The sequence below is a fragment of the Indicator indicator genome, chromosome 32, assembly GCF_027791375.1.
Source record: "Indicator indicator isolate 239-I01 chromosome 32, UM_Iind_1.1, whole genome shotgun sequence".
Lineage (NCBI taxonomy): Eukaryota > Metazoa > Chordata > Aves > Piciformes > Indicatoridae > Indicator > Indicator indicator.
Window position 1 is genome coordinate 7,053,590 of NC_072041.1, and position 15,753 is coordinate 7,069,342.

The 15,753-nt window shown below is 50.7% G+C and overlaps 1 protein-coding gene across 1 annotated transcript in view; it reads left to right on the forward strand.

Annotated features, from left to right (window-relative positions):
- The window catches only part of UBR4 (ubiquitin protein ligase E3 component n-recognin 4), a 127,687-nt gene that overhangs the window by 91,922 nt on the left and 20,012 nt on the right, over positions 1-15,753 (forward strand). Inside the window, exons 85-98 of the mRNA XM_054394861.1 lie at positions 68-225; positions 319-428; positions 1,283-1,424; positions 2,165-2,246; positions 3,021-3,194; positions 3,611-3,732; positions 5,316-5,513; positions 5,626-5,706; positions 9,560-9,647; positions 10,959-11,086; positions 11,608-11,715; positions 11,933-12,052; positions 14,576-14,766; positions 15,143-15,316. Of these exons, the coding sequence (XP_054250836.1) occupies positions 68-225; positions 319-428; positions 1,283-1,424; positions 2,165-2,246; positions 3,021-3,194; positions 3,611-3,732; positions 5,316-5,513; positions 5,626-5,706; positions 9,560-9,647; positions 10,959-11,086; positions 11,608-11,715; positions 11,933-12,052; positions 14,576-14,766; positions 15,143-15,316 (1,876 nt within the window). The remainder of the gene's footprint in view (positions 1-67; positions 226-318; positions 429-1,282; positions 1,425-2,164; positions 2,247-3,020; positions 3,195-3,610; positions 3,733-5,315; positions 5,514-5,625; positions 5,707-9,559; positions 9,648-10,958; positions 11,087-11,607; positions 11,716-11,932; positions 12,053-14,575; positions 14,767-15,142; positions 15,317-15,753) is intronic.

Sequence of the window (15,753 nt, forward strand, 5' to 3'; positions counted from 1 at the left end):
GAGGGAAAACCACAGTGGCAGCTGGCAAGTGATAGCTGCTGATAGTTCTCTCTGGTCAATCCTGCAGGTGTAGATGCCAGTGGGAAATCTCTCAGCAAAGCTGAGATTCACCAGCTCTACTTGTCAGAGAAATATGTCTGGAAGTGGAAACAGTTCCTGAGCCGCCGCGGGAAGCGGACTTGCCCTCTGGATCTCAAGCTGGGCCACAACAATTGGCTGCGACAGGTAACAGCCGTGGCTGGAAACGCTGGTGGGATGCAGTGGGCAGAGTCAGAGTTACATCACTGCTTCAGCTGTGCACATCAAATCTTGCCCTAGGTGCTCTTTACTCCTGCCACTCAAGCTGCAAGGCAAGCTGCCTGTACCATCGTGGAAGCTCTGACTACCATCCCCAGCCGCAAGCAGCAGGTCCTTGATCTCCTGACGAGGTATTGCTGTGTTGCCACACTTGGCAGCTCCAGGATTAGTTGACTTTTTCATTCCCATGAGACTCTCTCTCCCTTCTTGCAGATTTTCTCACACCTCTCCCTTCTGTACCTCTGATTCACAGGTCTTTTGAGGCTGCATTCTCAAACTTAAATCAGCTGGGGTGGTGGAGATTTAGGGAGACCTTTCTTTTACTGCCTAGCAATAAGCTATTGCAGTTCAGGTCTTTGTCCAGAGGTAAGCAGGTGATGTTCAGCTGCATGGACATTTCCCCTTTCTCTTAGACAGCAAAATAACAGGGGGAATCCTCTTCCAACACCTGTGACAGAGCTTAACCCCAGCTGACACTAAGAGCACAGTTAGGGAACTCTTTTTGGGGACAAAATCCCACTTTAGCCATTGAGTAAAGAGTAACAGGGAGGACAGACTTGAGGAGAATTTTTCTTTTCTTTCCTCCTTTGCCTCTCTCTCTTTTCTTCCATTTCTCTCCCCTCTCCCCCTTTTCATCTCTCTGTTCCCTTTCTTATTTTTCCTCTATTTCCTCTCTTTCCTTTTTCTCCTTTTCCTCTATTTCCCCTCTTTCCTTTTTCTCCTTTTCCTCTATTTCCCCTCTTTCCTTTCTTCCTTTTCCTCTCTCTCCTCTCTCCCCCTTCCTCCTTTTCTTCTCTTTCTTCTTCCTTTTCCTTCTCTCCCCTCTTTCCTTTCCTCCTTTTCCTCTCTTTCTTCCCATTCCTCCTTTTCCTCTCTTTCTTCCCTTTCCTCCTTTTCCTCTCTTCTCTCTTTCCATGGTGTCCTCAAGCTCTGAATACCTCTTGTCACTGTGAAGTGGTTGTCAGCTTGTGTCTCCCTCCACCAGCTACCTGGATGAGCTGAGCATTGCTGGTGAGTGTGCTGCAGAGTACCTGGCACTGTATCAGAAGCTCATCAAACCAGCCCACTGGAAGGTCTACCTGGCAGCCCGGGGGGTTCTGCCCTATGTTGGCAGCCTCATCACCAAGGTATGGATCTGTCTGGAGGTATTAGGGATCAGCAGAAAGCTTATCCCTCACCTGCCAGTTTCCTGCTTCTAGGTCTTTATCTCTGTGCTCAGTGCCTCACTGCTGACCCTTGCCAGCTTTATGGAGTTCACTCTTCTGCTCTGTCATCTCTGAGCAGAAGCAGCTGTCCAGTGGCTTTAGCCCCAGCTGTAGCATTCCTCAGTGCAAACTGCCTGTGACACATGACTGAGCTGCTCTGGGGGCAGCAATGCTCAGGGGTATAAATATTGCCACACTGACTTGGCACCAGGACCAAGCTGGAAGCTGCCTTAGCTGCCAAGCTGGACTCCCAGAGCCCTTGGTGACAGGGGAGGATTCGATGTGCTCCCACTGCTTGAGTGGGAATTGCAGCCTCCTGCAGAAGCACCACATGAAAGTTGCAATCTTCAGAGTGTTAGTTCTTAGGAGTGTTTTGTGGTGCACTCCAAAGAGGCAGTTGACTCCCTCCCATATTAATGGTGGCCTTGAGTGCATTATGGAGAGCCACCAGAGCCAAGCAGTGGTGATAGGTAGGTGTAGGGAGAAAACAAAGTTTGGGGCAGTTCTCTGTTTTCCCTCTTCCCTCCCAGCTGCTGCCTTGCAGTTCTGGTTTCTCCGTGGCTGGCTCTTGTTTCTTTGCTGTCTCCCTTTGCACCCGGGGTCAGACACCAGCCACTGGCACTGCAATTTCTTGTCCTAAGAGGCCTGTTGATTATTTCCAGGAAATAGCTCGTTTACTTGCCTTGGAGGAAGCCACACTCAGCACTGATCTGCAGCAGGGATATGCCTTGAAGAGCCTCACAGGTATGTGGTGACATCAACTGAAGTTCTGTAGCAGGAGTAGAGATGGGGTGGTGGTTGCTCTGTAGCAGCATGGAGCAGGATTTCAGAGGGATGTGGTTCAGTCTTTTACAGTTGCTATCAGTGGATGTTTGCCATCCATCTAGCACTTAACTCCTGCATGGGGTGTTTTTCCATACTTTTTTTTTTTTTGTGGTCAGTTGGAGTTTTTAATCACTTGAGCTCTGGTAACGTAGCATGAGCAAACTTCATCACATCACTTCCCTTCTCACACTGACAATTCCTGGGACCCACTGCAAACACTGCTGATGTATTCCTGCCTCTTGTTTCCTACCTACTTATTATTCCATGGTAGATTTTCCTTTGGAATCTTCTCTAGGGCAAGCTTGGTGCAAACGGAAGCACACCATTAGCTAGGATGTTCTCTTCTGTAGCCTCTTCCATATTCTTCAAAAATTCCTAAAGCCCATGAAAAACCACCTTGATAAAGACAGCCTGGGAAAGGATCAAGCACTTAGAAAGCTCCTTACACCTTTTCATGGTCCCTCAGAATGACCCCATGGTTAAATTCAAAGACACCTCTCCGAGGCCAGCAGTTTTGCTTCCAACCTTTCAGCTCTTAGAAGTGAGCTGCTTCCATGAGCTTCTCCAGATGGGTGCTGCTTTGATGTCATTGTGCCCTGATTGCTGGCCACATGAAATTTAGAGCTAACAAATCAAACTCTCTCTTTCTCTCTCTCCCCCACAGTTCCTGACTGTTGTCTCCTTGCTTTCTAGGTCTCCTCTCTTCCTTCGTGGAGGTGGAGTCCATCAAGCGGCACTTCAAAAGCCGCCTGGTGGGGACGGTCCTGAATGGTTACCTGTGCTTGAGGAAGTTGGTGGTACAGAGAACAAAGCTGATTGATGAAACCCAGGACATGCTGCTGGAGATGCTGGAGGACATGACCACAGGTAAAAAAACCACCTTGGTTCCATAAACGCAGAGTCTGGGTCAACCAAGGTGAAAAGCAGATGGAGCTGTTTGAAAAGGCTGCTGTGGTGAAGAGGTTTTTTTTATGGCTGGGACCTTCCAGTGTTTCCATTTGGCACAGAAAAGGTCAATAACATTCTTGGAGTTGTCTCTTTGTTTCCCAGGAATTTAAATCATCTCCTTTTATGGGATTGCTTTACTGCAGCCCAAGGGTTCTCCTAGTAAACACAACATTCAGTAGCCTTTTGTCTTTGAAGCAGTGGATCGGCAAAAGAAGAGGGCACCCAAGTGTGGTGCTTGTTGCAGAGGGATTTGTTGTGAATACTGAGTTAAAATGGAACCTGGAAAACTGACTCCTGTGTTTGTTTGTTTTTTTAACACTTCTGTTTCTTGGCAGGCACAGAATCTGAAACCAAAGCTTTTATGGCAGTGTGTATAGAGACTGCAAAACGTTACAGCCTCGACGACTACAGGACTCCAGTCTTCATCTTTGAGAGACTCTGCAGTATCATCTACCCTGTGAGTACAGAGGTGGCTGTGCCATGGCTTGTGGAGTTCACCTTCTCACACAGAGTCCAAAAAGCCAAGGGTGTGATACAGTGATTTCATTGTGGATGAGAAGCTTATCATGAGCTGTCAAATGTGTACTTGCAGCCCAGAGAGCCAAGCAGAGCCTGGGCTGCATCAGGACAAGCGTGACCAGCAGGGCCAGGGAGGGGATTCTTCCCCTCTACTCCCCTCTGGTGAGAACCCAGTCTGTGTCCAGTTCTAGAGCCTCTCTTACATGAAGGATCTGGAGGTGCTGGAAGGTGTCCAGAGAAGGGCCACGAGGATGAGCAGAGGGCTGGAGCACCTCTCCTATGAGGACAGACTGAGAGAGTTGGGGTTGTTCTGGAGAAGAGAAGGCTCTGAGGTGATCTTCTTGTGGCCTTCCAGTATCTGAAGAGGGCTCCAAGAAAGCTGGGGAGGGACTTTTTAGGATCTCAGGTAGTGACAGGACTGGGGGGGGATGGAACAAAGCTGGAAGTGGGGAGATTCAGGCTGGATGTGAGGAAGAAGTTCTTCACCATGGGAGTGGTAAGAGCCTGGAATGGGTTGTCCAGGGAGGTGGTGGAAGCCTCATCCCTGGAGGTGTTTGCAGCCAGGCTGGATGAGGCTCTGGCCAGCCTGCTGTGGTGTGAGGTGTCCCTGCCCATGGCAGGGGGGTTGGACCTGGCTGATCCTTGTGGTCCCTTCCAACCCTGACTGATTCTAGGATTCTGTGTTAGCCACTGTGGAACTATAGCAGTGGGATATATCCCCTTTGGGGCTTTGTTATCCAGGCTCCCTGCTGTGGCATGCTCTGGGCACAAAAGCAGAACTGCTGTTGGCTGTCACATGCTGAGGAATTTGCTCACTGAATGACACAAGACATCTGCTCTGCTTTGTGAGACCTCACCTCCAATCCTGCCTCCAGTTCTGCTGTCCCCAGCAGGAGAAGGACACAGAGCTGCTGGAGTGAGTCCACAGCAGTGCCACAAAGATGATCCAAGGGCTGGAGCAGCTCTGCTATGAGCACAGGCTGAGGGAGCTGGGGGTGTTCAGCCTGGAGAAGAAAATACTCCAGGGGGACCTCAGAGCTGCCTTCCAGTAGCTGAAGGGATCCTGCAGGAAGGCTGCAGAGGGACTTTTCATGAGGGTGTCTGAGACAGGCCAAGGGGGAATGGTTTGAAGCTGAGGGAGAGCAGGGTAGGAGTGGAGCTGAGGAAGTTCCTTAGTATGAGGGTGGTGAGACTCTGGAACAGGCTGCCCAGGGAGGCTGTGGATGTCCCCTAGCTGAGAGGTGTTGAAGACCAGGTTGGATGAAGCCTTGAGTAGCTGAATCTAGCTGAGAGGTGTCCCTGCCCATGGCAGGGAGGTTGAAGTAGATGATGTCTGAGGTCCCTTCCAACCTGAGCCATTCTAGGATCCTCTAAATGTGTTAATGGACAGCAGGATGCACCAAGTGAGGAAAGGACTGAGTGTTTAGGGCCATCTTGTCACTTGCCACAATAAAAATGCAGGCTTGGAAGCAGTTAGGAGGTTAAGGAGAAGCTCACTGTGTTTGTGCTGCTGTTCTTTAGGAGGAGAATGAAGTCACTGAGTTCTTTGTCACTCTGGAGAAGGATCCCCAGCAGGAGGACTTCTTACAGGGCAGGATGCCAGGCAATCCCTACAGCAGTAATGAGCCTGGCATTGGGCCACTCATGAGGGACATCAAGAACAAGATCTGTCAGGACTGTGACCTGGTAGCTCTGCTGGAGGATGACAGTGGCATGGAGGTGAGAATGCACAAGTGTGGATTTCTTGCACAACAATGCTGCCACTTCCAGGCAGCTGGGATGGTGATGCAACCTGAGCTTGTTCTTGACCTTTTTGTTTTCTCCCTTGCAGCTTTTGGTGAACAATAAGATCATCAGTTTGGATCTGCCTGTGGCTGAGGTCTACAAGAAGGTGTGGTGTCCCACTAATGAGGTGTGTGTTACCTTCAGAGATGTTACCAGCACAAAGCACCTGTCCTTGATAGCAGCAAAGCAACAAATGAAGAGAATAAAAGTATCACCCAAGTCAGGATTTATTTTCTGGCCTATAAATCACTGGAACAGGTTGGCCAGGGAGGTGGTGGAAGCCTCATCCCTGGAGGTTTTTGCAGCCAGGCTGGATGTGGCTGTGAGCAACCTGCTGTGGTGTGAGGTGTCCCTGCCCATGGCAGGGGGGTTGGAACTGGCTGAGCCTTGAGGTCCCTTCCAACCCTAATAATTCTGTGATCCTTCTTCCCCATGAGGGTGGTGAGAGACTGGCACAGGTTGCCCAGGGAGGTGGTGGAAGCCTCATCTCTGGAGGTTTTTGCAGCCAGGCTGGATGTGGCTGTGAGCAGCCTGCTGTGGTGTGAGGTGTCCCTGCCCTTGGCAGGGAGATTGGAACTGGCTGAGCCTTGAGGTCCCTTCCAACCCTACTAATTCTGTGATTCTAATTCCTCAGCACCTTTTTGTGCTTTCTTAGGGTAGATCTTTAACCAGTTTGTGACATAAAGGATTTAAAAGCACATCCTGTTGTCCCAGGTGAGTGTCTTGGACTTAGCTGTGGAGTTATCAGATACCTGAGCTGTCTTTTTCAGCACCAGATCTTTTTACATTCCTTTGGGGAAAGAGCTGAACCTTGTGGCTCTGCCTTTCAGAGCACATTTCCCACTCCATCTGCATGTGCCACTTTGATGTGTGTGCACAGCCAGACAGGGACACCAGATTGCTCCAGCAATCTGTGCTCCAGAGAGGAGCCCAAGTTATTTATGCAGGGAGAGCAGCCAGCATTTCTCTCATTTCACTTTGTGCTTCTGCTCTTGTGCTTTTCCTCTAGGAATCTTGAGAACCTGACAGATTTCATCTTCCCACTTTGCTTTTAATAGTTTGTACTACAGAATCACAGACTGCTGGGGGGGGTTGGAAGGGACCTCTGGAGGTCATAAAGCAGGGTCAGCTGTTGCCTGGTTTTGAGATGCAGAAATGAACCCAACAGTCTGAACAGTCCACCATATCACAATAAGCTTGTTCCAGAGGGGGGATGTGGTCCAGACTAAGCTTTTCCCTTCATTTTTGGTGTAACCACTAAAAGAAATTCCCCCTGACAAGGAATCACAGAACCCTTTAGGCTGGAAAAGATCTTCAAGATCTAACCATGAGCCCAACACTACCACATCTGGTCCTAAACTATGTCCCTTAGCACCACATCTGCATGGCTTTTAAACCTCTCCAGGGATGACGACCCAGCCACACTCCCCTGGGCAGGCTCTTCCAGGGTTTGATGACCCTTTTGGGGTTAACAATGGTTCCTCATGTCTAAACATTAGGCTAGGTCTTGTGTGTATTACAAATACATTCTTCAGAGGCATAGCAAGTAGCACTTGAGATCCTAAAAGAAGAAAAGAAAACTGGTTTGCCCAACATTTCGTGGAATCATGGCATGGCTTGAGTTGGAAGGGACCTTCAAGATCATCTAGTTCCAACCCCCCTTGCCATGGACAGGGACATCTCCTCATTTACTCTTGGGGTGTGGTGATCTTTGACTGGAACTTCAGTTTCCTGAAGCCATTTGCTTGCTGTGCTTTGGGGGAGGGATTCAGATTGCCTGGTGTCAGTGGATTGTGGTATGGGGAATGGTTCTGCTCAAGCTTTGAAGTCCAAGAGCCTTCTGTCCTGCAAAAATGAAGCTCAAAGCTAGGTGACAGAGATCAATTTTTCTTAGTAAGGTACCAGCTTAGTTAGGAAACTGATCTTAGTCTGTGCCTTCTGATTTGAACTCTGAGGATGGGACATGGTGAAAGGTGCTGCCCCTGCCTGCTTGGAGCAGCGAGGTGCCAGAGCTGTGAGAGTCATAGATTCACAGAATGGTTTGGATTGGAAGGGACCTTCAAGATCATCCAGTTCCAACCCCCTGCCATGGGCAGGGACACCTCCCACCAGCCCAGGTTGCTCAAAGCCTCATCAGCCTGGCCTTGAACACCTCCAGGGAGAGGACATCCACAGCCTCCCTGGGCAACCTGTTCCAGCGTCTCCCCACCCTCACTCTAAAGGATTTGTTCCTTCAATCCATTCCCTCGTCTTGTCCCTACAAGCCCTTGTAGACGCAGAGCTGAGCTCTCTCAGGCTGCAGAGCTGCTGATAGAAGGCAGAGTTTGCTCAGCACTCTGCCTCTGAGCAGCTTTCATCTTGTCTCCCTTTGTCTACACCTCCCCAAAGCGCTCCTGGAGCTGCAGCTCAGCGCTCCTTAGGAAATAGACAGGCTCACAAGAAAGCAACCTCAGGCCCCTTTTTGTTTCCCTTGTCTGGTGGGTTTTTTTGTTCATCTGCCGTTTTACCAGGGCCCCTGTGGTGTTAATTGCTGGTCTCTAGCATGGCCTTTGAGCAGATCTTCCCCCCGGGGCTTTCCCTGTGCTTCTGTATTTGCTGTGACATTAAGCACTGCTTATTCCACATTAGGCTTAGCACGTTCCCTGACAGGTTTTCTCTCTCACAAGGTCTCCTGCTCCCAAATCTGGGATTTCTCTTTTCTGCTTTGTTTTGTTTTGTTTTGTTTTGTGTTTTGTGTTTTGTTTTGTTTTGTTCAAACCTATGGATTAAAATGGAAAGTTTACTGATGTGCTGTCAGGGTTGCCACTTGGAAACACATCTGGAAAACTAGCCCTTATCCTGGGGGGAAGGGGGAGAAAGAAAAGCAGAGGTGGGTTTGGCTTTTCAGTGGGTTTGGCTCCTTCATTGTAGTCATGTAGTGGCTTACTGAAAGCTCCATCAAATTGCCTTTTACTCCTCCTTTCCCATTTTCCATCGTTGTAGATCTTATCTGTTTGAAAACACTCAGCCAGTTAGCCTCTCCTGTTTCTTTTCCTGGCCTCTGTCTGCTCCCTGTGTTCCCCAGGAAGACTCTGCAGTGCCTTGAGAGGGAAGGGTTGCTGTGCAAGGCAAGATGGACATGTTTTCCAGTATGGACACTGCCTCCAGTTCTGGTGTTCCCAGCAGAAGGAGGACATAGGAATGTTGGAGCAAGTCCAGAGATGATCCAAGGGCTGGAGCAGCTCTGCTATGAGGACAGGCTGAGGGAGCTGGGGGTGTTCAGCCTGGAGAAGAGAAGACTCCAGGGGAACCTTAGAGCTGGCTTCCAATAGCTGAAGGGATCCAACAGGAAGGGTGCAGAGGGACTTTTCATGAGGGTGTCTGAGACAGGCCAAGGGGGAATGGTTTGAAGCTGAGGGAGAGCAGGGTTAGAGTGGAGCTGAGCAAGAAGCTCTTCAGTAGGAGGGTGGTGAGACACTGGAGCAGGTTGCTCAGGCAGGCTGTGGATGCCTCCTCCCTGGAGGTGTTAGGGAGAGGTTGGATGAGGCCTTGAGCACCCAAGTCTAGTTGAGAGGTGTCCCTGTCCATGGCAGGGGGGATGGGAGCAGATGACCTCTGAGGTCCCTTCCAACCTGAGCCGTTCTAGGATTCCTTGGCTAGACCTTTCATTGAGGGTGAAAGACACTGTGGGAGGAGATGTAAGGAGGAAGAGACTCTTTATTCCCGGCCTGCCCATCTAAAGAGCAGTGCCAGCCCAAGCTGGCCAGCCCAGAGGATGAGCTGTTGATGTTTTTGCAGGTGGTGGCTTCACTGTTGCTGTTCGTTCATCTCAGGGAGGGGAGAATGAGGGAGTGGAAGGTTCCTCTGTGCTACCCTCCACAGCAGGACAGCCTGGAGGAGAACTGAGCCTGGAGGGTCTGTTACACACTGTACCAAGAGCTGGGCTTGGCCCAGAAGTGTCCACAGAGGTGGAGGTGATGAGCTGCTCTGCTCTCTTGCAGGGGGAGCCGATGAGGATCATCTACCGCATGCGAGGGCTCCTGGGAGATGCCACTGAGGAGTTCATCGAGTCCCTTGACTCCACCACTGGTAATGCATTTGTCTGCTGCAAGCTGGGATTAGATTTGAGATCTGAGCTTTGCTGCACAGCACTGACACCCTCATCCTTACAGCAGGGAGCTTAAACTTGATTGACATTGCTTTTGCCACGTTTACCTGCTTCACCTAGAGTGGAGGAGGATTTGCACAGCCCTTTAAGTCTGTGCTTTGACTGGCAGCACTGGCATGGCACAGGGACCACTCTGCCTGCCCCTCCTTCCTGTTCCTTCTCAGATGGCACAGGGACCCTTCTGCCTGCCCCTGCTTCCTGTTCCTGCTCAGATGGCACAGGGACCACTCTGCCTGCCCCTTCTTCCTGTTCCTGCTCAGATGGCACAGGGACCACTCTGCCTGCCCCTTCTTCCTGTTCCTGCTCAGATGGCACAGGGACCCTTCTGCCTGCCCCTTCTTCCTGTTCCTGCTCAGATGGCACAGGGACCACTCTGCCTGCCCCTTCTTCCTGTTCCTTCTCAGATGGCACAGGGACCACTCTGCCTGCCCCTTCTTCCTGTTCCTGCTCAGATGGCACAGGGACCACTCTGCCTGCCCCTTCTTCCTGTTCCTGCTCAGATGGCACAGGGACCACTCTGCCTGCCCCTTCTTCCTGTTCCTGCTCAGATGGCACAGAGACCACTCTGCCTGCCCCTTCTTCCTGTTCCTGCTCAGATGGCACAGGGACCATTCTGCCTGCCCCTTCTTCCTGTTCCTGCTCAGATGGCACAGGGACCATTCTGCCTGCTTTTCCTGTTCCTGCTCAGATGGCACAGGGACCACTCTGCCTGCCCCTTCTTCCTGTTCCTGCTCAGATGGCACAGGGACCACTCTGCCTGCCCCTTCTTCCTGTTCCTGCTCAGATGGCACAGGGACCACTCTGCCTGCCCCTTCTTCCTGTTCCTGCTCAGATGGCACAGGGTCCATTCTGCCTGCCCCTTCTTCCTGTTCCTGCTCAGATGGCACAGGGACCATTCTGCCTGCCCCTTCTTCCTGTTCCTGCTCAGATGGCACAGGGACCACTCTGCCTGCCCCTTCTTCCTGTTCCTGCTCAGATGGCACAGGGACCACTCTGCCTGCCTCTTCTTCCTGTTCCTGCTCAGATGGCACAGGGTCCATTCTGCCTGCCCCTCCTTCCTTTTCCTGCTCAGAATTCTTCTCCAGTTCTGTACAGCTGAAGTGATTTGAGCTGATGGAAAACATGTCCCACTCTACCCTCTGTTTTCTTTCGTTGCTTTGTCCCCTGTGGGCTTCATGACCTTGTCATGTTGTGGTTCCTCCCTCTCCTCATGATCTGTGTCTGCCCTGTAGATGAAGAGGAGGATGAGGAAGAAGTTTACAAGATGGCAGGTGTCATGGCCCAGTGTGGAGGCTTGGAGTGCATGCTCAACAGGCTGACTGGAATCAAGGACTTCAAGCAAGGCCGGCACCTCTTGACTGTGAGTCTCAGCTTCAGCTCTTTGGGATCAAGAGTTCTGGGATGGGAAATGCCAGAACTGGGATGGGAAATGCCACTAACCCAGTTGTTACTGATGTTTAGCTGTCTGCCTTGTTTTGCACTGTTGGAACAGAAGTTTCAGTTCACTGACTAAAAGCTGAGTAATTCCTTTTCTCCCTCTCCCATCCCTCATGGTTAACAACTCCTTTACAAAGACTTGGAAGAAGCTGAGGAGGTGGTAAGACTAAATGCTGCCTTTCTGGGGTGATTGTTTTCTGCCTTGACCTTACTGTGAAAACCAAAGCTGCCCCAATCATAGGATCCCAGACTGGCTTGGGCTGGAAGGGACCTTTAAAGGTCATCTAGTCCAACCCCCACTTAATACTGGTCTGAAACTCCAGTTTGTGCTTTACCCCAGAGGTCTGGAAATCACCTTTATTACCTCAGGTGATTTTAGTTTCAGCAATATCCTCCTCCTGATCCTGAAAGCCCTGCAGAGAAGACATTCTCTGTGTTTTGTAGGTGCTGCTGAAGCTGTTCAGTTACTGTGTGAAGGTGAAAATAAATCGTCAGCAGTTGGTCAAGCCAGAGATGAACACTTTGAACGTCATGCTGGGGACTCTTAACTTGGTAAGGAGAACCTGGGCTTGTTAAAGTCTTATCCATCAACTCCACGGGCTTGAAATTGCTTCTTCCTGTCAGACTGCCTTGAGATAACTGCAGGAGATCTGCAATACTGCTGGCCTGGCACTGCAAATTCTTGGCCATTCCTTATCTGTTAGGGAGTGGGAGTGTGGGGGTCAGTGCAACCTGCTGCTGTTACAATAACTGCTGCCATCTTCTCCAGGCTCTGGTGGCTGAGCAGGAAAGTAAAGACAGTGGAGGAGCAGCAGTGGCAGAACAAGTGCTCAGTATCATAGAGATCATCCTGGATGAGTCCAATGCAGAACCTCTGAGCGAGGACAAGGTGAGTGCCTGGGGCTCGGGACACCAGTGGAAATGCTGAGAGGCGTTCAGGGCTTGCAGTGATGCTGAGCTCCAGGACCTGCAGAGCTGTGCTGAGTGGCAGCCTAACCCTTGGCACGCTTGCTGGCATGTCTTGGCAGGCTGTGGAGGTAGGGCAAGAGGAGTGCCCTGCACCAGAAGCACTGCAAGGCTTCTTTGGGATGATCTTGCACAGTCGGGGTGGGGGTTATTAGGCACTGCTTGGATCCCTTCCTTGCTGCTTTGGGCCACAGGCCAGTGAGAGACAAGAAAAGGCACAGCTCTGCCTTTGTTTTTGGAGTGTTTTGGTACATGTTGAAAAGATGATTGGTTTTTTCCAGCTAATTGAGGATGAAAACAATACCTCAGCAACACTGAGAACGAGAAGAGATTCTTGGTCATCTTCTGAAGCTGTTGGTGTACAGGAATGTGATGTCCTTTGGGCTAGAATTATTAGAACTTTTGGCTAGAAAATCATTTAATAGTAAGTGGAAGAAGTCAGTTGTCAGCTAGAGGAGTTAGAATCATGGAATCTTAGAACTGTTTGGGTTGGAAAAGACCTTGAAGATCATTGAGTCCAATCAGCAACCCAACGCCACCATGGCCACTAAACCATGCCACAAGTTTCTTGAACACCTCTAAGGATGGAGACTCCACCACCTCCCTGGGCAGCCTTTTCCAATGCCTGACCACTCCTGGAGGACAGAAGTTGTTCCTCATGTCCAACCTAAACCTCCCCTGGCACAATTCCAGGCCATTTCCTCTCTTTCCTTCACCTGATACTAGGGAGAAGACACCAACTCCCACCTCACTCTAACCTCCTTTCGGGGTGTTGTAGAGAGCAGTGAGGTCTCTCCTCAGCCTCCTCTTCTCCAGACTCAACACCCACAGTTCCCTCAGCTGTGGCAGCCATTCCACAAGAGGTTTGGGACCAAGGCAGAGTTTTGTTCTTCCTCAGACTGCCTGATCAGAGGCTAGACTGGAGCAGAGTTTTGTTCTTCCCCAAGCTGCCTTGTCAGGGGCTAGACTGGAGCGGAGTTTTGTTCTTCCTCAGACTGCCTGATCAGGGGCTGGACTGGAGCAGAGTTTTGTTCTTCCCCAGGCTGCCTTGTCAGGGGCTGGACTGGAGCAGAGTTTTGTTCTTCCTCAGACTGCCTGATCAGAGGCTAGACTGGAGCAGAGTTTTGTTCTTCCCCAAGCTGCCTTGTCAGGGGCTAGACTGGAGCAGAGTTTTGTTCTTCCCCAGGCTGCCTTGTCAGGGGCTAGACTGGAGCAGAGTTTTGTTCTTCCTCAGACTGCCTGATCAGAGGCTAGACTGGAGCAGAGTTTTGTTCTTCCCCAAGCTGCCTTGTCAGGGGCTGGACTGGAGCAGAGTTTTGTTCTTCCCCAAGCTGCCTTGTCAGGGGCTAGACTGGAGCAGAGTTTTGTTCTTCCCCAGGCTGCCTTGTCAGGGGCTAGACTGGAGCAGAGTTTTGTTCTTCCTCAGACTGCCTGATCAGAGGCTAGACTGGAGCAGAGTTTTGTTCTTCCCCAAGCTGCCTTGTCAGGGGCTAGACTGGAGCAGAGTTTTGTTCTTCCCCAAGCTGCCTTGTCAGGGGCTAGACTGGAGCAGAGTTTTGTTCTTCCTCAGACTGCCTGATCAGGGGCTGGACTGGAGCAGAGTTTTGTTCTTCCCCAGTCTGCCTTGTCAGGGGCTGGACTGGAGCAGAGTTTTGTTCTTCCTCAGGCTGCCTTGTCAGGGGCTGGACTGGAGCAGAGTTTTGTTCTTCCCCAGGCTGCCTTGTCAGGGGCTAGACTGGAGCAGAGTTTTGTTCTTCCTCAGACTGCCTGATCAGGGGCTGGACTGGAGCAGAGTTTTGTTCTTCCCCAAGCTGCCTTGTCAGGGGCTGGACTGGAGCAGAGTTTTGTTCTTCCCCAGTCTGCCTTGTCAGGGGCTGGACTGGAGCAGAGTTTTGTTCTTCCCCAAGCTGCCTTGTCAGGGGCTGGACTGGAGCAGAGTTTTGTTCTTCCCCAGGCTACCTTGTCAGAGACTGGACTGGAGCAGAGTTTTGTTCTTCCCCAGGCTACCTTGTCAGAGACTGGACTGGAGCAGAGTTTTGTTCTTCCTCAGACTACCTTGTCAGAGACTGGACTGGAGCAGAGTTTTGTTCTTCCTCAGACTACCTTGTCAGAGACTGGACTGGAGCAGAGTTTTGTTCTTCCCCAGGCTACCTTGTCAGGGGCTGGACTGGAGCAGAGTTTTGTTCTTCCCCAGGCTACCTTGTCAGAGACTGGACTGGAGCAGAGTTTTGTTCTTCCCCAGGCTACCTTGTCAGGGGCTGGACTGGAGCAGAGTTTTGTTCTTCCCCAGGCTACCTTGTCAGAGACTGGACTGGAGCAGAGTTTTGTTCTTCCCCAGGCTACCTTGTCAGAGACTGGACTGGAGCAGTTCCTGACGCTGCGAGGGTTTTCTTGACTGTTCCAGTTTGATTTCCTGCTCTGAACCCAAGCTCTTCTTCCTCTGCAGGGTAACCTCCTCCTGACTGGTGACAAGGATCAGCTGGTGATGCTGCTGGATCAGATCAACAGCACCTTTGTGCGCTCCAACCTCAGCGTCCTGCAGGGCCTCTTGCGCATCATCCCCTACCTGTCCTTCGGGGAGATGGAGAAGATGCAGATCCTGGTGGATCGCTTCAAGCCCTACTGTAACTTTGATAAGTATGTTGGCTAATTCCAGCTGCAAGCACATGAAATCACTTGCACTGACAGCCCTTCTCTTCCCCCCTCCTCCCTCCCCATTGATGCTTACTTCAATGTGATGCAAAGCTTCAGAGATTCCTGGTGCGGAAGCTTAATTTCCTATTTCGCTTCTAAGCCATTTGAAGGGGGGGAAAAAAAAAAAGAAAGAAATGTGTGAGCTTGTAGCTGGAGAAATAGGGCTTTGGAGAGTATCTTCTGAGGTGACAAGGGTCTGAATAGCTGTGCTGAGTCTGTGAGCTGCAGTGGGGATGTGGATTCCGTGATAATGTAGTGGGAATTACAGGCAGCTGCTGTTGGGAGAGCTTTCGAGTTACTCTTTCTTTTCTTCCTTCAGGTATGATGAGGAGCACAGTGGAGATGATAAAGTTTTCCTAGACTGCTTCTGTAAAATAGCAGCAGGAATAAAGAACAACAGCAATGGCCATCAGCTGAAAGATCTCATCCTCCAGAAGGGAATTACACAGAATGCTCTTGACTACATGAAAAAGCACATTCCCAGTGCAGAGAAGTAAGAGTCTCTGCTTGATGTCTGTGATAATCCTGATCACCCTCCCCTAGGTTTGTGGTGGGTTGAAAATTCCCCCTCAACATTAAATTTGCCAGAGCAGCCCAGCTGGAAGCAAATGAAAGTGTATTTACAAGCAAAACTACAATCTACAATGAAATCATAGAATGGTTTGGATTGGAAGGGACCTCTAAAGGTCATCCACCCCAACCCCTCTGCAGTAAGCAGGGACATCCTCAACTAGAGCAAGTTGCCCAGAGCTCTGGAGCCTCACTTATAATATCTTCAGGGTTGGGGCCCCAACCACCTCCCTGGGCAACCTGTTCCAGTGCTCCAGCACCCTCCTGGTGTGTGTCACTGTGTAAGGTGCCTCTGGAATTAGCAGTATCAATACACATAGATCTGGTGGTGTGTTACAAGATGAGACAATCTGACCTGTC